Source organism: Melanotaenia boesemani, chromosome 3 (assembly GCF_017639745.1).
Source record: "Melanotaenia boesemani isolate fMelBoe1 chromosome 3, fMelBoe1.pri, whole genome shotgun sequence".
Classification (NCBI taxonomy): Eukaryota; Metazoa; Chordata; class Actinopteri; order Atheriniformes; family Melanotaeniidae; genus Melanotaenia; species Melanotaenia boesemani.
In genome coordinates this window covers 37,992,619-38,013,305 of record NC_055684.1, presented here as the reverse complement: position 1 = coordinate 38,013,305, position 20,687 = coordinate 37,992,619, and the positions used below count along the sequence as shown (strand labels likewise).

The 20,687-nt window shown below is 40.9% G+C and overlaps 1 protein-coding gene across 4 annotated transcripts in view; it reads left to right on the top strand.

Annotated features, from left to right (window-relative positions):
• cdh4 (cadherin 4, type 1, R-cadherin (retinal)) overlaps positions 1–20,687 on the top strand; it is a 240,945-nt gene that overhangs the window by 162,542 nt on the left and 57,716 nt on the right. For all 4 annotated transcript variants that reach the window (XM_041981128.1, XM_041981127.1, XM_041981126.1 and 1 more), the window contains one exon: positions 1,660–1,842. In XM_041981128.1, coding sequence (XP_041837062.1) covers positions 1,660–1,842 — 183 coding nt within the window. The remainder of the gene's footprint in view (positions 1–1,659; positions 1,843–20,687) is intronic.

The following is a 20,687-nucleotide window of genomic DNA, read 5'->3' as shown; positions in this document are numbered from 1 at the left end:
GCCTGACTGTCTCTCTTCTTCATTTCTTCCAAAGGAAACTTTGGGCCTGACCAATCAAATATTTCAGCCTTGTTATCATCAGGGCTTCATCAGCAGGCAGATTGTTGGATGGAGCGCCTATTCATTCATTTTGTTTTCCCACTGATAGCTGGGAAGGATGATTAGGGCTCTATCAGAGGAGATGAAGAGGAATACTACATGTCAGAATGATCCCTCATTGTTATTGGTTGTTTTTTCTGGTGTTGCATGTTTGTTTTTTAGTGTTTAGTAAACACACATGAATCTTCAATATCATAAATTCACTGAGACTGACTCAACCTGCTGCCTGCCTCCCTGCCTTCCCCCACACCAGTTGGTACCTGTGAGTGTTTTGGGTGAGTGAAGCTGCAGCATCTTATCAGCAGAGCACATCTGCTGCCCCCCACCACCCCCAGGAGGTCTCCCTGATCCCTCTACATGGCGTCCGGATCCTTCCTTAGCCCTGGCTAACCAAAGTCCTGCACTTTGCTTTCACTCTGTCTGACTTGTGAATGTTTAAAGAGTTAAAACCAAAAAATTAAAAATAAAAACAATAACTCTGTGGCTCATGAATGCATGTTACATGTATTCAATAATATTACATGTACCATACCTATATAACATATATAATATAATATTCTCTGCCTTTGCCAAAGCCTAGCTTATAGTCTTCCTCTCACAGCAGGCAAAGCGGGTGCATGTACTTCCGGCCTGTGTTCGGCAAAGCCGCGAGTTGTTCACGTTGCGTTGTGTGCGGTCCAGGTGGGATTAGCAGCAGGATTTCCACTGTGCTTCAGGTGACAGCAACACACTGCCAGTAAAGGCATGTGTGTACGCAGGGCGCGGACTCAACAATAGGATTAGGTGGATTACAGCAATACAACCATATTACACATGAGGACACCATAGAGGATCGGGGGAAAAAAACAAGCTTTTACACACCATTCTTACCCTTATTTCAGCAGACAAGATGAGTAAGAACACAATCTCCTCTCCGCAGCTATAGCTGGAGGCATTCACAGCAGGGGTTGTTTGCTTGTCCTTACATTCCTACATGAGACTTGCCCATAATTCTTAAGACTTGTTCAGTGTTTGAAGGTATTGAAAAGAAGAAACATTAAAAATATGTAAAATTTTCTGCAAATCTTGGCTAAAACAAACTACTTCAGCTTTAAACTTGGGATGCGTTCTCATGTTGTTATGAAGACAAAACTGCATTATTAGACTTTGTTTCTGCAGGTGTAAATGGTCACATGTTTTTCTAACTTTAGCTGGGGCAGAGAAGACCTGGATAGGATGCTAATAGTTGGAAAAATCTCTGCAGGAAAGCAAACAAAGCATGACAGGTCTTTGTGGGATGTAGCCTAGGGGAAGTCTCACTCTCAGGCCGAAGCCAAAGGCCTCTGGCAGGCTCAGGTGTCCTGCCAAGGGGCTTCGTGACAAATGATGCAGCAGCTTTCTTGAAGGTGTTTATATGTTGTGTTGAAAATTGGTTTTATTTTCTGCAAGCATTTTACTATCAGTTTTTTTACTATCCGACTCATCTTCCAGCCAACGCTCTTCAGACGATGGGAAATTAAATATATGGTTATATGGTTTAAGAATAGAACTGAAATGATCCGTTTGGCTTTTTCTTTTTAGCTCGGCTTTGAAGAAATGCTGTCGAGAGTGTGGGACTCCCAACCCAGGGTGATCAAGTTTTCTCGAAAACATCAGAGAGGCTCCTCGGCCAACGGGCTGAGGCGGCAGAAGAGAGACTGGGTCATCCCACCCATCAATGTGCCTGAAAACTCCCGCGGACCCTTCCCTCACATGCTTGTCAGAGTAAGTGACAGTTTGGATCATTTCAACAAGCAACACACATCTTTTTCTGGTGTGAAACTTTCATCTAAACTTGTACTTTTAGAGAAAATAAGTGAGTCCAGACAAAGGAAAAGTGGGCAGTGAAAAGATGCCGTTTTATTTCTTACATTCACCATGAAGCCACAACGGTCACATTGTGGTATTTTCCATCAGACACACCCAGCAGGTGCAGTAAATAGCGCTACACTGGTCTGAGATTTCAGTCATGATCGGTGATTTGTCTGCTGGGCCTCTTGGCTCCACAAGGACACAAAAAAATAAATCTTTCTTTGGAAAGTGTAAACATGTACACACATGCTTGGTGTTCGGGGTAAAGATGTAGGGGTTAATCAGGAACTTTCTCTGACTGCTACGTCTGGTCGTCTTGTAGCCCGAGGGTTGCTGGTTCGATCCCTGAGCAAGACACCGAATCCCGATTTGCTCCTGATGGTTTGTGGTTAGCGCCTTGCATGGCTGCAATGAATGGGGGGAATATGATGTCAAGCACTTTGTGTATCATTTGAGGTACAGCGCTATACAGACCAGTTTGTGTTTAGATGTAATGGATTTTGAAGAACATCAGCACTGAAGCACAGACTCTAAAAAAACCTGGATTTCACTTCACATATAAAATATAAAAAGGAGTTGCTTCTGTAATTACACAGGCAGTGATTAAACTAAAGCACCAAACTAAAAATCGATTTAGATTTTAAAGGGTCTGCATCCCACACAGTCCGGTCTGCTGTTGGCCAGAAAAGTAAAATAACTGCATAATAAACTATATAAAATAAAAACTTCACATTTTTCTCCTTGTTTTAATCCAAAGAAGTCCAAGTTTACATTTAATAAACTATCCTTTAAGAAATTATGAACAACCTGGAGAAAAATAAGTTGCTGGATTTTACCTTACATATTTTTAAAACACATTTTAACTTCACATATATCACATTTTCTAATTTACCATTACACAACATTACTAATAATTATTTTTATTTAACTTTTTCCACATTTTTACTCGTGCATTACAACTAACAGATCACAATGAATCTATAAAATCAAACGTTTAATCCTGAGTGTCAGGAACTGAAAAATCCAGTATTTCACATCAGAGCTAGTAGTTATTTTAAATGTACATACGAGTGTATTTCCACATGTGTGTAGTAATCCTGACCTCCTGGACTGACTCGCTTCATCACACAAACTGAAGTCACATCTATTAAGTAAGAATAGAAAATATATGACAAGTTTTCCCTCTTTTTTTCCCCCCCTTGTTCCCTCTGGAGAGTCGATTAGTACCCCAAGGGATATGTGTCCCTCTTAGTAAACTGAACCAGTCACATCAGCACGCTGTGAGAAAACCACCTGTTTTCACATCTCAGTTGCTGCAGGTGGAGAAAACAGAGCATGTTCTGTCTTTGGAAGAGGAAAACTGGAGATGCAGGGGTACAACTAGCATTTCTTGAAAATGATGATTGGGACATCTGTTTTGTTTATTTTTGTTTTGTAAGCAACAATGAAACCAGTCTAATGTGAAATTGTAACCTTGGATCCCATTTACTTGGCAGTGGAGGCCTGCAGCCTTATCTGGTTCATAAGTGTATGTGTCTGTTTGCAGAGCTCTGACCCCACGCAGAGTGAATGATGATGGGAATTTATCCACAAACCTAACCCTCAAGCAGAAACAGGCTTTTTTACACTCTGTCACCTCTCGTTGATCACTCCGTGCTGTGTGGCCAAATACTCACCAGTGGAAAGTTAGCTTTACAGCCCCAGTTGAGTTCACCACAAAAAGGAAGAAATATGTGTCACGGCTGAGTCCAGCCATCTGAAAAAGGTGAAGCAGGACCCAAATAGCAGACGTGAAAACTGTAGAAATAGAACAAACTTTATTGTTTACTGGGGTCCGAGCGGCCAGAACAGGGGAGGGTCCGGGGTTCTGGATCTCTGGGAGGAGAGGAGAACGATAAGTGGCAGGCCGGATCAGAACAAATATCCAATAATCCAATCTTAGTGGGTGGCTTACTGAATCCAGGTGGAGATCCTGAGTGGAGGGGAAGGTAGCTGCTGCAGAACCTGAGCTAGAGGAGGGTGGGGCGAGCAGGCAGGTAGGTGAAGGTTAACAAGTGAGTGACCGGTGAAGAAAAAAAGGCAAGGCAGGGTCAGAATACTTGACTGGAAGCACAAGCAATACTGGTGGCAGCCTGCTTTACCACAGAAACAGTGAGACAATCTGGCGAGGTCTGTTTGCTCCTGCAGTCCTCATAAAGGGAGGCTTGACGAGGGTAAATGGAGAACAGCTGCGGAGGCAGGAGCAGACCGGACTCCGCCCAAGGCTTCCTGAAGCCTGCACAGCCCCACCTAAAGCCCAGGAAAGACAAGCAGCAGAACCGTGACATTATGATAATAATAAAAATAAAAGAAAGATAGTGGCTCTACTGATCAAACACTCAAATCAGTCCTTTGTTCCATTTAGCTTCAACTTTTTCTTTGCACACCAAAGTTGACCTTTAAATACTGGACAAGCAAATTATTAGGATCAGGTTAAAAATGGTTCAGATGGTTTTTCATAATGTCACAGTGATGATCAAAGGGATTGTGAGAGCACTGCTGGTTAGAAAAAAAGAGAAAAAAGATTTTTTTGTTTCTTCTGCTTTGCGTCAGTGGTCAGAGGTCAAAGTTCACCATTTCAGTTTTAGCTAGTTCACAGTTCAGTTCATTTTAGTTTTTTAGGTTAAAAGTGAGAATGGAAGACTGGACTTGAGAAAGAAAAGAAATGAGAGTTAAATCAGTTATACTAGACCTTAAATTCTATCACACAAAACAGGTCTGCATGTGGAACAGAAGCCAAAACAGGTTTTATTTGTCTGAACCACCTTTTTTAGTGTAACAGAAGATAACTTAAATATTAAAGCATGAAAAAGATGCTGCAACATGTAGAAATATTAAAAACAGATCTCCTCACACTGGACAGATACTTCAACTCCACGTATTTTAAAATTAGAAGTTGACGAATCGGTTGTTCTGACTCGTTTTTTGAGCCCAAGCAGACATAATCTGCACAGAAAAGTTAGATTTCATGTTTAGAGACAGAGCGAGGACAAAGCATTCCCATAAATAATCACAGGTAGACGAGGCAGCTGTCCTGCATGCTGTGTCTGCAGCTTCTCTGCCACAGTGCCGTCGAGCATGGCTGGTTTATAACGCTGAAAGGTGTAGAACCCGGGATGCAGGCTGATGCAGAACCTCATACTAAGTTTATATAATAAGTATATATTTATAATAAGTTTATTTGCAATTATGTTTCATTCATTGTGATGTTCACAGACTAGTTCGTGTACAACCTTCTCAAGGTTCCCATTGGTCTCTAGATATTTGTGGAATTGTCTGTGTTTTTAGAAAATGTTCCGCTTCTGCAGTTAAACTTAGTTCAAAGGAAAGGAAAAGCAGTAGCAAGGTGCTCAGATTGTCCAGGAGCTTCCAGTCTTATGTGTTTCTGTAGTTTCAGTAACACACCTGATCATATTTACCAGGTGTTTCAAAGATAGACTTTTTTTTCTTTCATTCAAATTGTGATAAAAGAATCCCAGAGAAGGCACATGGCGTCCTTTAAGACCATTTTCCATTTTTGCTTACTATAATACTGAGCTTGTTTTAGCTAAGCATCTGGATGACAGGTGAACCATGTTCTGATCTGAGGTTTTTCTTTCATTAACACCTGTTTTAGCTGAATTTTTAGTGATTCTTCTTTTGGGGGGGTGTGCATGTGCTTGATCAAAGGACCAAAACGGGTTCAATTTTACACCTCTGCTCAGTTGCATGTCTCTCATTTTCAGACTAAGAATATAAACAGAAATATAAAACTGAAACTAAACAGACATGGATCCAGTTCTTTATTACGACCGAAGAATCAGAAAGATGAAGAAAATCTGTGACAACTTTCTCACGAAGTGTTGCTCTCTTTTTAGCTTTTTGCTGCTACTCTAATCTCTCCACACTCGCTGCCTCTTATCACTCACCCACACAGACATGCAGCTTTTTGCTGGTACACACACACACACACACACACACACACACAAAGTCCCTTATGCCCATTTGTACAGCAAGGCTTACACTCCCGGATTACGGAAATCGCTTTTCACCAATGTGTCGGCAAGAGGGCAGATTTTCCACCAAAGCATGGAAACATTCCCTCTTACAGACACACAAAGAGGAGCTGAGTGTCACAGGAGGGACCAAATTGTCCTGCCCCGAATGGAGACATGGGCCTTCTTTCTCTCGCCATTTCACGTGGGGTGTTGGATGGTTAGATTAAACCACATGAGCTTCCTTTGTGCGTGTGGCCTTGCCACTGTTGAGGTAGTTAGTCTGAATGTGAGTCAGTATGTGGAGACGATTTCCTGTGTTGTATATGAACACAGTGTGCAGCTGAAAGCGGGGCAGTATGGGAGAAATGATTCTGTCTATGAGATTTTTGTTTTTGTCTCCAGCTTCCTTTGCAGCACGACTCTCCGTTTTGTCGAGCAGCCAAGCTGAGGGAGCGGTGGGGGATTCTGTGCTTTATCACGCCAGTCTCAGAAGTGGCTGAGAACAACCTTTAAAGTTTGCACACACATCTAAGACACACTTGCTTTCCTGTGCTGGAAGCACACTGAGATTTCTTCACTTGTGTTCCTACACTGAAGCCTCCACAGGTTCAGCAAGTTTAAATAAGACCAATTAACCCTCTGAGTGTAATTACCACATTACAGCCATGAAATGATGCAAATAACATGCCCACAGAGGTGTTCGGTGGTCTTTACCTTTGATTCTGTGAGAGTGGAAAAAGAACTTTGACTCAGGATATAATGACAGGTTAATAAAGCTCTGCTGTGGTAGGATATTCGCTTGATCCCAATTACACTGAAAGATTCAACCACACACATTAAGTCTTTTCATTAGCTGCAGGGGAATTTAATTCTTAGTAATAATCCATATGATTCTGTTTGTTAAAGACACATTTATTTGGGTAGAGTTTAAACCATGTATATGTTCCAACCCTTTAATGTATTATGTTTAATACATACAGTTTCTTAGACATTTTGCATCATTTAGTATGGTAAAAACCTTCCTGAACATCCTCCATTCATTTTTTGTCACCTGGGGCCGGGTGGCGGAGGCAGCTGCCTAATCAAAGAAAACCCAGACTTCCCTCTCCCCGGCCACATTCACCAGCTCGTCTGGGATCCCAACGCATTCCCAGGCCAGCTGAGAGATGTAGTCCCTCCAGAGTGTCCTGGGTCTTACCCAGGACCTCCTCCAGGTGAGACGTGCCTGAAACACCTCACCAGGCAGGCGTCCAGGAGGCATCCTGACCAGATGCCTGAGCCACTACATCTGGCTCCTCTGGATGTGGAGGAGCAGCGGCTCTACTCTGAGCCACTCCCGGATCACCAAGCTTTCTCACCCTATTTCTAAGGGAGAGCCTGGCCACCCTGCGGAGAAAATTCACTTTAGCCGCTTGTATTGATCTAGTTATTTTGGTCACTATATATATATATATATATATATATATATATACACTACCGTTCAAAAGTTTGGGGTCACTTCCCTATTGAATCCCATGGCAAAGTGACCCCAAACTTTTGAACGGTAGTGTGTATATATATATATATATATATATATATATATATATATATATATATGTACATATGTACATTTTTATTTCTTTTTTGTTGTTGTTATTGGGCCAAAAAAAGACTTCAGATTTTAAAATGATCATTTTCTCCCCTTTTTTTCTTGGATTAGGCTTTAAAGGATTAAAATGTACTGTAATTTGTGTCATTCTCTTACTTCCCAGCTCTATTATTCAACTTTTTCTTTGTTAAAAGCAGAAATGTTCTCACGCAGGCACTACTGAAGGCCGTTCATACCTCAACATGCACTGCACCGTCACGAAGAACACAAGTGGTGCAGCTTTGATGACACTGAGTTACCATTGTGCTCTGATGGAATATGCTTCAGAGCTTTTGCTGTCAAATAATTTAACATGACAAATGTAAGTGCAGTGGAAACAGAGAGGTAGAAAAACAGCTTGAGTTTAATGGATACTAAGGTAGATGGCGTGAACTACAACTTTTTCTTTTTCTTAGAGTAAAAGTGGAGGGGTGGTTGAAAAGGAAAAAAAAGAACAAAATAGAAAGTCTTAGGAGAATGCTGTAAATCTGCAGGGTGAGGGAGGCCAACATTAGTTTCAGGCCATTTGTGGCATTCTCATCTTGACGGTCTCCTGCAAGCACCTACACTGAGCCCAATGAGGCAAAACTGATGGAAAGCAGTCTGAATGCAGGAGAGTGGAAAGATCCTCCTTTCATTTAACCAGTCCCTCTCTCTCTGACCCACATTTAGGACAAAGAAATGAACAATGAGCTGGAAATAATTGAGCACATTGTGGATAGTTTTGATAAAAAAAAAAAAGTGATCACTGAAAAAGAAAAAGGTCTGCTTCTTCATCTCTGTAAAATTCTTCACCCTCATCAGAGACCTAAATGAAACTGTGATGATATGTATAATTCATAGCCTCTATCTAACATCCACATACTTGTAGGGATATTAAAGAGTTTCTCACTGTGATTTTCTTTACCACATTATATGGAATAGCCCATTATGGTAAAGCTACTGGTTAATAAAGCGGTGTTGTTTTAGACACAGTCAGAATGATTTCATGCTGCTTTTCTTAGAATAATGAATGCATCTGCATTTGGCACCATCCAGGTTGATTTTCTATACTCTGACAAAATAACCTGCAGGGAGGTGAGAGGAGGGGCCAGGTTGGCTCGATTCTAATCATAGTGTAATGTTTGTGCTGTTGTTTGCTCTGTATCCAGAACGATATCACTGTGGCTTATTTACAACCTCATATTGCACAGAGTATTTCATTACAGCTTATAATGACTTTGTAATATGATTTTTGGATCTGCTTGTTTTGTCTGCAGTTTTATTGCATCCCCTGTGGATTGTGCACCCATTATGCCTATTTTATGTGTGTTTGCATGCGAACATGTACACGTTTATGAACGTGCTTCCTCCTACATATGGGAACATGACTGAGTTGGACAAAACACAGGAACCAGTTTATATGAAGTTATCACTTTTTAAACTTCCTCACCCAAGAAGTAGCTTTTGCACTAATTACTTACCCCCTGTAGTCACTTGCACTTGCATCTATTTCTGAAAGAGGCTGCGAGGGGTACTGTAGGAAGAATTCAGCTGAGAGAAAAACCTCCCAAGCACATATATTATCAAAACAAATGCACAATAAATAACATAACATGCAAGAAATCAATGAAATGATTAGCGAGGACTCCTAACTCACTGGTTATTCATAAGTTTAATTGTTGCACCGCCTACGGCTGGAGCCTGTTAGCTCCCCGTATATTGACAGGACTAACAAGAGTTGTCAGCTTAGCCCCGCTTATGCTGAGGAAGTGAGAAAGAAATTTCTTTCATTTTCTCCTCACTGTGTGGGAAATGTCTCAACACAGAATGATTTTGAGAACAAATATGGGGTTTTATTGGGTTTAAGCTCTTGAAGTTCCAGTGCTCCAACACTGCTGTTTCCTACAAAGTGCTTTCTAAGTCGCAAGGGTCACATTATCTATTCAGATAATTCCCCCTGCAGCCGTCAGCTCGCTTACATTCTCCATCCATCCATCCATCCATCCATCCATCCATCCATCCATCCATCCATCCATCCATCCATCCATCCATCCATCCATCCATCCATTTCCTATACTGCTTTATCCAGTAATTTCCAGTTTAATTTTGAGCTTCAAGGAGCAAAGAGTTTGTTTACATGCCGACATAATCCTCAGAATGCATCCCAGAATGGAAGAGTTTCTTGGTGCTGAATCATCCAGGTGTTTCCAGGAATAAAGTTCTCTTTAATCTCCTTCCAGATACTTGACTTTTTCATGGTGGGGGAGAATTCTGCAACCAGCCTCCTCCAGAGGATCCGCCAAAATACTTTAGGTGCCTCCCTCATCTTTTAGCATACATTAAATTATGATGCTATATGTAACACTGGCACATGATGACATTTTGAAGGTCCGAGTCTGACCTTGCCACATATTATCACTCCATCTTTGTCTCATTACTCCTCTAACTTGCTGTTCTGCAGCCCAAGATGGTTGATGATAGAGAATGAATACTATACTACAAAACTTCCTTCATCTCCATGGAAACTAACAGAACCTTTATGATTAATTTCAAACAAAGGCAGAGTGATAGGGGAACACATTAGCAGAGTTATTTAGAGCTAGAATCAAACTTTTCACCACAAAACATCAAAAGTAAGACCTGATTTCTGACTCTGGCTGCTAGCTCCCAGAGTTTCTGTCCCATAGTGAGACAGACATCTTTCTCTGCTTTCATAAGACGCCTTGTTTGTGTGGTTTCCTTGAGGTGGAGAAATTATCAGAAGCTCTAAAGTGGACAGAGCTGTTCTCATCTTTTGCGGTCTGCTTGGGGTTTGAACTGTGTTTGCTTTGGATGCCGATGCTTGATAGAGTCTTTTAGCTGAGTTTCTCTCCGTCATGTTGCTATGCTACATGTTAGCATTGCTGTTTCCTAACATGTGCAAAGATCTTGTGGACTGCAGAGATCCCTTATCAGGAAGAGGTGAAGCCTCATTTAGGCATGCTCTGCTTTTCATCGATCTGACTATGACTGAACATGCTGGTGTCGTTGCTACAGCAACAATCAACACGGTGCCAGGCTGAACCGGACGTACACACAGAGATAAGATCTTAATCAACACCAGCACTGTTTTTTTCTTCTTTTTTTTCTTACTGTGACACAAATGAAAGAAACTGCTGAAAAGTTTATGGTCTGCAGCTGCTGCTCTGCTCTGTCTTTTAATGAGAAAACTGGAGGTCTTGTAGTTTTGAGCGGCACTACAGCTTGTTATCTTAAACACAGCAGTAACAGTGAAGACGGTGTCCGCAGGTGAAGTAAAGGATTGCATTTTGCTGAAGTGGATAACAACTTTATGAGAATTTCATACACTTATAGGATGTCAGAAATCTCCTGCAGCTTGAAGAGGGGTGTTTGTGCGTAAACACATGGGCTTTTATTTGCTGCCTGATGCCTGTGTCTCTGAGAGCGTTGCTGTGTCTCGGGTCGTGTCTGTACGCATGGGCCTGTTTTTCATTCTCGACATTCCCAGTCGGACAATTAGATGGTGACAGTCCCATTAGAAGTGACTCAGTAGTACAAAGGCTGAGTGCTGTTGTGAGTGACACGGAGCTCAGCCTCTCACTAAATGACTGTCAGTCTGCCCCCGTCCACTCTGACCCCTCTGGCAGCCTCCCTCTGAGCCACTCCAACTCCCCCACTAGACGCTCATTGGCAGCCTCGGCAGCTCCCTGAGCCAAGCATGGCCCTCCTTTCAAGCCTGGCCTCTAACTGATTGGTTGGACGTGGTTAGCCTTAGGCATGCCAGAAGGGCTTTCAACTGGCCTCAGGGTGCGGCTGATTGGCCAGGCTGTCATGGCCGCATGTCTCCCATGGGAGTGTGTGGCAGAAGCATTGGTGAAAGATGCAGCTTGACAATGGAGGTGGATGGAAAGGAAAAGTGCAAGATTGGCAAAATGCTTCTTTCTGCTACGTCCACCCATATAACTCTTTCTGCTCCCTCATTCTCTCCCCATAGTCAGCCTTCCAGCAGTAAACCATGTCTTCACTTGTAATTATTTTGTTTTTCCTCTATTGGTGCATCATCCTTGTATTTGGAAGTCAAAACATTCCAGGGGTCTAATGCGTGTTGAGCCGGGTAAGACCAAGTACATGAGCCTATATTCCGCCTTTATTCCGATGGTATATTTCAGGAATGTGGAGACAGAAATGGATTATTTGCTCTGTTCTACTCCCCCGCTGTGAATCAGGGAACTAATGGTATTGTTAATTCAGAGAGAGAGAGAAAGAGAGAGAAAGAGAGAGAGAGAGAGACCACTGGTACATTTCAACAGGATTTTTGCCTCATGCAGAGCTCATTTAAATTGCCTGGCTAATGCCATAATTGGGTTTGTGAGTCACTTCTTAACTTCCATTAATATTTGTTCTCCCCCTAATTGTCTTTCTTTTTTTCAAACGTACATTTCACTCCTGTGCCTGGCTAATGGTCTGAGGTAGAAGCAGTGATGTGCACTTGAGGGAGCATCTCATCTAGTTTTTGTCAGGTAGAAAGAATGTTTTCGCTGTTGGACTTTTTGTCTCTTCTCATCTACATAATAATGAATTACATGCATAAGCCAATGCAGGGCCTTTGAATTTAAGACAGAGACATCAGAAATACTCACGGTGGAAATTAGAGGAATGTCTACAAATCCAAGATCTGTGTGATCCAAGAACAAGACTACACCAGCATGAAACTGTTTAATTTAAGGGTTATTTATTAAATTACGCTCCCTGTATTCACAATGCTTTCTGCTCTTTACATTCAGAGCCTTTGTTTTCTTCAAGGTGGCCCTACAAGCATCTTTTGTACTGTCTTATACACTCATGCATATTATTACAGTTTGTCTGGTAAAATACCTCCAAAAGGCTTCAGATTTGTTTCCCAAAATTTATAGAAAAAAATCTTAGTGTGCAGAAACATTACCTTAGGAAATCTGCGGAGCTCGATGAATGAATTCATGTGGCTGTGTTAGAAAGGGGAGACAAATGGCTGTAGGAGTGCATGAGTACCAGAGCAGACAAACCAGCATCAGGTGGGGACTCTTGCTCATTTGTATTGATGGGACTCTCCCTGCCTCCTTTCCACTGGGGCAAAAGGGAGAAGCAGTGCAGGAATGTGAGAATTGGAAACAAACTGATTTGGCAGCACAAATACTGACTAAATGGAGGAGGATGCTAAATGAAAAGGGTGTAAAAGGAGAACAAAACATAACCCAGAGCTGTTTGGAGCTCAGTTCATTTCCCATTCAGTTTCCAATTCATAACACACCATTCTGCCACTTTGCTGCTCCTTATGAGGATGAGGGATATCTGTGTGTGACGGTAGCTGTCAGCGGATCTCACTGCAAAGATATTAAAACTAAGCTCTTTGCAGCTTCTCTCTCACAGACCTCCTTCCAGTGTGTGACTATTTTTAAAATCATCCTTCCCTTCACACAGCACCACTAAACTGACAGGTTTTGCCCACGTTTATAACCGCACTCTCGCTTCGAAGGTTATTACTATATTTTGCAGGAGGAAAGTTTGAAGACTGGAAAAAAGAAAAGATTGAGGTCCCACATTTTCCCTAATTGGAAATTTTGTTTTCATTTTGTCACCCCATCTCTCTTTTTCTTTCATCCTCCGCTTCTCTTTCTCCACCTGTGTCATTTTGTTGGATGTTTGTGTGGATGGCCTATCAAACTATTTGAATTCCTCTTCCCCATCAAAAGCAGAGCACATCAGCTTTGAAGAGTGACAAGCACGCAGCAGCCGTGATCAAAGCAATGCAAAACTGAAATTTAAGAGGAAGTTAAAAAGCATGTAGTTTTGCCATTTCCCTCATGTTCAACAAAGAGAAAACAGACACTGTATAACAGCAGGGAGAGATGAGACATTATCAAACAGACATTTTCAAGGATGCCTGTGTAGCTCACAGATGCACAGATGCTTTTGATAATCCTGTTTAACATTAAAATTCACCCATCCGCTGTAAGTCCTGTTAGCAATCATTCCAGCATCCCCATGAGTGCAAAGGTTTGTTGTCAGATTGGTATATTTTAACCCAGCAGCGGCTCTGAAGTTAGTCTGTTCAAGACAGGAAAATCAGTTGTCTATTCCAGCATGACGGCGTCGTTCTCTTTCTTTAAAAACACTCACTAAGGTGCCACACCTGCTATGAATCAGGGATGGAGGCATATGAAAAACTAAGAGCATATATTTAAAGCCATTTAATTGCCTGCCAGCAGTTCCCTTGATAAAGGCAACCGCGTGAAAAATGAGCAGTAAAACAAACAGAAATTAGAAAAGGAGTTTGCAGATAAAAATGACAAAAAATTCAAACTACTTAATGAATATTGTAGTCAAGCAGCTGTGGTGAGAGCTTCAGACAGCCAATTAGGTTAGATTATCTCTAAAACTCTGGTTTGATTGTTTTCTGCTCACACCAAATCCACATGATGATCAATAGAACGTCTCGGACTAATCCTGAGCTGGAGCAGGGCTTCCTCATTTTCATTGTGAACAGTAAGAATTGGGGATCATGCTTTTGTCACCAAGAAACGACAATGCTGTAATGTTTTATGTCTGCCTTTATGCATACTGGTGCTTCAGAGTGGAAGACAGAGTCTTAAAGCAGAGCAGCCTTGTCGGGATATGAGCCATGCAGTCAGAGAGGGAGTACCTATTAAAGGCATTGAGATACTTGGCAGATGCTTTCTTAATTATGTTAGACAGCTCAGTCATAGCATGTCTGTGCCCTGAGTGGTTGGCATCATCTCCTCCCAGAATGCATTTCAGCATGAAAATGCCATTACTTTGGCTTTAGTGCATTTTTCTGCTCTGTATTAACTATCTTTAAAACTTCCATACTTACACCCCACATAACAAGCTGTCATAAATACGGTGTTGTAGGTGTTTTAATGGCATTTACTCCTACTGTGTAATATAAATAGATATTATACTGTTCATCACTCAGTCTTCTCTGTTGTACATTTTAACTGTAAAGTTAACTGTAATTTAAACGCGGGATTATTTTCTTGGTTAGAATTAAAAGAAAGAAGAAAGCTACTGTAGCACAAGCTCTAAAGATAAGTTAAATATAACCGTAGTATAAATACTATATGAATTATAGTGTTCAGATGCAGTCAGATAATAAGAGGGTGGGAATAAAACAGCGCTACATGATTTAAAGTACATTTGGAGCACTGCTGCAGTTACCTATATACTGTGGAGATCCCACAGGATTTTAAGGAAATCTATTTTCGGAGCAGCATTTAGTCCGTAAGCAAAGACGCAGGGGAAACATCCCCTTGAATATTTAGAACACATGCACTTGCAGCCCAGTCACTGGAGAATGATGTTGCCATTTCACAGTTCTTAAAAGCACCAATATGTATAATCTCAACATTTATGAGCCAGAAAAAGCCTCATGTCTCCTCCAGCTTTTCACATCAGGACACTTTGTGAACATTCAGGGTTTGAAAAGGTTCTATTTTTACATGGTTATTTTCTCATAATCCTAATCAAGAGTGTCTACATTAAATCAGTTTTTTGTTTATACATTTGTTTTAATCATTTTTTAACTTATCACAAAGATTTGGGAAATTTGTGTTTGATTATTTCTTTGCTGTAACAATGCTTATATCAATGCGGGCAACACATTTTCTGGCCCATGGTGTGCAAGAGAAACTGAGTTATCTTCCAATAAGATTAAGCTTTTGCATAAGGTACTATAGACAAAATGTGGCAGACTTGCCAGGAACTGAAAATGCAAAAATCTGCACCTCTTCCTCACCTTTAGATGCCTCAACCTGGACTGGTAAAATAGGCAGGGAATAGTGACCCTTTCCAGCCCCTGTGTGTCCACATGTTTTAGGAAGGGAAGTTAGCACACATGCCCCTCATTCCTCAGCATATTTCTGTGTCCGAACTAACTGATGGTTGACATGAAGTATAATGTCTCTGACCAGAATTTCTGCAAGTCAAATGTGTCTCACAACTCCGACTGACATGTCCGGTGCATAAACAGCCTGCTCCAGTGAGTGACTCTGTGCACAAAACACACAAACCGGTGATGATGAGACAAACTTCAGGTCTCTGGCACTTTGTAGTGATTCCACAGATGTGATGGTTATGACCAAGCTTTTTGCTTTTATTGCATTTCATGGACATGACTTTTTTTCAGATGGGAGATGGCTGATGTCTCCATATCATGGACCTGATAAAATCCAAACATGTCACTTGATGCATTTCACCACATCCTTAAACAGGGCTCTGCATTGTGTTTCTTCCATATCATATGTGATGGTCCTCTCTAAGTTTGAATGGCAGCTTATAATGGTCCTCATATTACATGTCATGTCTAATTCTTGCATGTACTCCAGTTCCTCCAGCAGCCGTGTAGAAAGAGAGCATACGCTTCCAAGGTATCAACATCCTAAGCTTTTATGTCAGGGTAAGGCAACGTCTTCTCCATGTATGCCACAGCAATTCTGTATTTACTGCCAAAGAGCTGCTTTGCTTTACTGTAACCAAACTTGGGTGTCATATGTAAGGAGCTACACACTAGTTCCTTTGCCCCAGATAATAACAGCCAGGTTATATACTGAAGACGGTCTCCATCCAACAGACGATCTCTGGTTCTGGCAATGCTGAATAAGTGCTGATGGTATCTGGTTCTGCTTTTCCATCTCAGACTGTGCAAAAATCAAATGCAGATATAGCCATGCTTCAGACTCCTTGTCGGCGTGGATCCTGGTCTGACAATGGGTGCATGACAATAAAAACAACACAGACAATACAACACAAGTAGAAAAACCATCCAAACTTATAATGGGCACAAATAAAGTTCCTCAAATCTGAACTACACTAAACTGAAATGTAATAACAGATCTTAGCTTGTTTAGCTACCAAGACAAATATTACTAAGGTTAAATTTCCCAAAAGTCAAAGCAGCTACCCTTCTACCTGTGCACGCTGATTAGTTTACAGATGGACTTATCATTTGTAAGGACATAGTTGTGATAGTCAGAGCAATGGCTGGTGGTTCTGTTATTGTGCTGCAAGGATGCACACCTAAACATTTAGACCAAAATATGTTGGCTACATAACTAGATTTTTAGATAGGTAAGCTAGATAAGTACTTTACTAACTGTTACATTTTCCTGCTACAGCAGCAGTAATTAGATTAAAGAAAAGATGTGTAGGAAAAGTGTTAACATAAAAAAAGAAATTAAACTCAATAAACACAATATATACAAGACAAGCCCCCCAAAACACACACAAATATTATAAAATAAAATAGGTAAATATTTAATTATTGGTGAAGCTCAATGGTTATTGTAAATGTTTTATTCTGTCTGTATCTGCCAGTAGCCTGGAAGACTAGACTTAGCATGACGCATTGTAAAAATAGACACAGCCTGACAAATAATAGAATTAGCCTTGAAGTGTGATGTTGTTTTTATAATGGTGATGTGCTGCATTAGAAGTAGGAAATAGGTGGGAATGAAATTTCTGCTTCTAAAGCATTAATTTTCTATTTCTTATCTTTTTTTCTTATTATTATTACCATAATTATCATTATTTAGTTATTATCTTCAAGTGCTCAACCTAAAAGCAAAGAAACTACAGATTTTAATATTTTTATGACTTTTCCTTCATTTTGGGTCAAGAAGACCTGAAAAGGCAACAGCATGTGGTGTTGTCCACTTTTTAATAACGAGGTGTGTGCCTTATAAACCTGTCCAACCTGAGGGGGTGTTTGATTTACCCTAAAGGCAAAGCGAGAGGTCTGAAACCATCAAGTGTGATAAAATGAAAACAGAAGGAAGGGAATGTGTGGATATGCCTGAACCACCCTGTGCTGCTGAGACATAAAGGAGGCTATCAAACTGCATATTTCCATTATATTATGATATTTGTTCATAACACACTGTAACCCTTAATGATCTCATTGGTGCCTACAGCACACTGTCCCTTTCATGACTTCCTGGTGGAGGCATAGAGTATCTTCCTTATAAAATAAAAAAGTTTGGATATTCTGTGTTTGTCATTTGCATTGCAGATGACAACTTCGTCCGTTTTGCTTCTGACAGATATATCGCATGGATTAAGTGGTGGAAGCACAGAGTACCATTGAATAAACACCAAATTAGAGCACAGAAGCATCAAGCTACTCATACTGATGGGGTGATCATACAGGGTTGGATCAATTAAAAGAGATTTTGGCAGAAGGGAAATTCACAGCATGCTAATTAGGCAACCAGCCGCTATGCTTGATAAATGGAAATGTATTCCTTTCCATTTGGTTTCTTTTCTGTTTGTGTGCCCTGTGTCACTTCAAGGATTCTTCATCTGATTTTCCTCCAACTCCCCAATGTTTTCACTTCCTGTGTCTCCCTGTCACCATTCCTCTCCATCTCTCTTCTCACACTAATAGTCCCAGAGGATCCCAGTTGTCAGTAATCAAGGAAATCACTCTCAAAGAGCTACAAATAGGTCACTTATCTGATGTCTGGTCTGATTTGACAGAGACAGACAGCCAGTTAAGTCCCTTGCATCTGCCTCTTCAAGCTATTTTTAGTATGATTAGTGGCCATTCTATCTGCAAGGAGCTACTGAAGAAAGAGGGGGCATACAAGATAACAGCAGACAGGCGGAGAGAGGGGAGGACAGAAATCCCTGCTTTACTCATTAGCATTCAATTCAAATGGCTCAATTGAGCAGTTGTCACTCATGGGATTCCCCGGACTCCAAGAAGCCATGCTTGTTCATGTATTCAATTTATTGATATAAAGACTCTTCATTAAGAGACACCAGCAAGTATGACATGTGGTCTCAGGTGGCCTTAATGTGGAATTTTAAGCAGGCATAGAGGCAGAGGCGAGTAGAAGTGCTGTTGTCTTCTCTGGGGGCTATTATACCAATGTGCCAACTATACTTTGAAGCTTTGAAGCTATACTGAAGAGACAGATTGCACACATGCACACACTCAGCAGCCCAACCACACACATGTCCACATGCAGAGTTACAGACCCGTAACAGGTGAAAATTTTATAAGCATGTTTCCCAAATGTCGGCCTTGTGAATAATTGAACCGGGCAGGTCCTTTTGATCCACGCATTGATGCGAACAGAGAATCTCTTACCTGTCAAAACACCTCCCTAAACACACACAACATGGCTACAAGCAGCCTCTGACACACCTCGGAAATACTTGTGCAAAAATAGCAGATGTTAGGTAGCACATATTTTATTATAGTTTTTTTCTTTGCTTGTCCCTGTAGCTCAAACAGATGGGATTTTTTCTGATTTGCCTCAGTTTATTTCGTTTGATCACTGAGTGCTCCACAGATAAAGCGGAGGATGTCTCAGGATCATTCTCTTTTCCAAAATGCATTTTCTGCTCCACATTATTTAACTGTTAACCAAGCAGATGACACTTATAATGAGGGTGAGCGATCAAATTATGTTATTATTAATGTCATGATTGCATCCTGCTTTGATTGGCAGATAGTGGGCTTGCAGGGAATAATAACTGTAATTAGTCTTCCAGTATCATCATAATGCTACTGTGATTACATATATGCCAAGTAGAACAGCTTAAGTGCAGCAGTTGATGGAGGCTATACAACATTGTACATTACCTGCAGGGTCCACAAATGGATCTTGTGTGAAGTGAGCTCAGGAAATAAAAAATGTGGCAGTGAAAGCTGCAGCAGAGTGCTGCTCTGTGGGTGTGGGAGCGCCACGTTGGAAATTAAGAGAGAGGGTATCATGTTCAAACAGAGAGATGTTTTATGCAGCAGCTACCGTCACCACTGAACGGATGAAGTAATTTCATTTTCATGCATGATCTGCAGCCTCACAGACCAGGAAAATTGCATAGGAGGGGAAGAAAAAGATAGAGAGGGAGAAAAAAAGAGTCATGCCTACCTTTTTTTTTTTACTCTGTGATTATTCCCTCTGACTTGTAACCATAGAGATGATTCCCAATAAAAAAAAAATTGTATAAAGAAAAAAGAAACATATTGCAGTGTTGAGGTCAGAACCCAAGCGTGATGTCTGAGGAAAGACCATCTTTTTATTGTTAAAACACCTGAAAGTTGATTATGTTAAATAAATATTCATTCCAGCTTGTTCGTTGCACAGCTTTTTAATTTCCCTGTGTGACAATGCACTGATTATCCTCAGAGCTTAAACCATTAAAACAGAGAATGTCACAGTTTCATGAATCCACTATAATTACATACGTGGCTTAAACCTTGGGCTAGAAAAGGGCTGAGAAAAATGGAGGATCTTTGCACCCCGCAACATGTGTTGATGACATTTGAAGAAATTGCTGATAAATTTGGTAAACCTTGTAACCATTTCATCAAAGATTCACAGTTGAGAAGCTTCATTAAAACACAAAGAAAACCAAACATTGTGCATCCCCTCAATCTCCACCATAGAAGAGCTAATGACTTTGAATTGTTTAAAGAGAGCTTAATTTCTAAAACATTTAAAAGCCTGGTAGACAGGTGTACTGAGATATCTTTACAGAAGATTGAATACGTGGAGAGAAGACCTGCATCAACGGCTGGATGGAAGGAGGCATGTACCAAAGCACAACTGGGAATTACTAATAAATGCGAAAACTAATTACTGCAAATAGCTCCAGAAACACATAAACGTTATAATAGAGCTACACCTGATATCTGTATTAGATATGAGGAGGAAAAAGATACTCTTCCATTAGTGCACAGACATACAAAAGTCTTTGGAAGGAAGTGAAACAAGATACACTGTCTGGCTTCTGCTTGGCTACACTGCCTACACAAGTCTTCACCTGGATTTAACTAAGCGAACAGGTGGGAGCCTCCTATTGGATAATTCCTGCAGGGTGATCATCTTTTAGCAGCATCAAGTTATTTAACCCCATCTGATGCAATGAGCAGCTTCTCATTTCTTAAAGAACCACATGAAAAGACACATCCCGTGATCGTGGAGAAGATGTTAGTTTGTCTAAGAAGGGTCAGATCACTGACATCAAGCAGAGAAAACATCTGAGGAGATGCAGAAACTACTAAAACTGGATTCAGAACTGTCCAACGCATTATTAGAAGCTGGAAGGACAGCGGGGAACCATCGTCT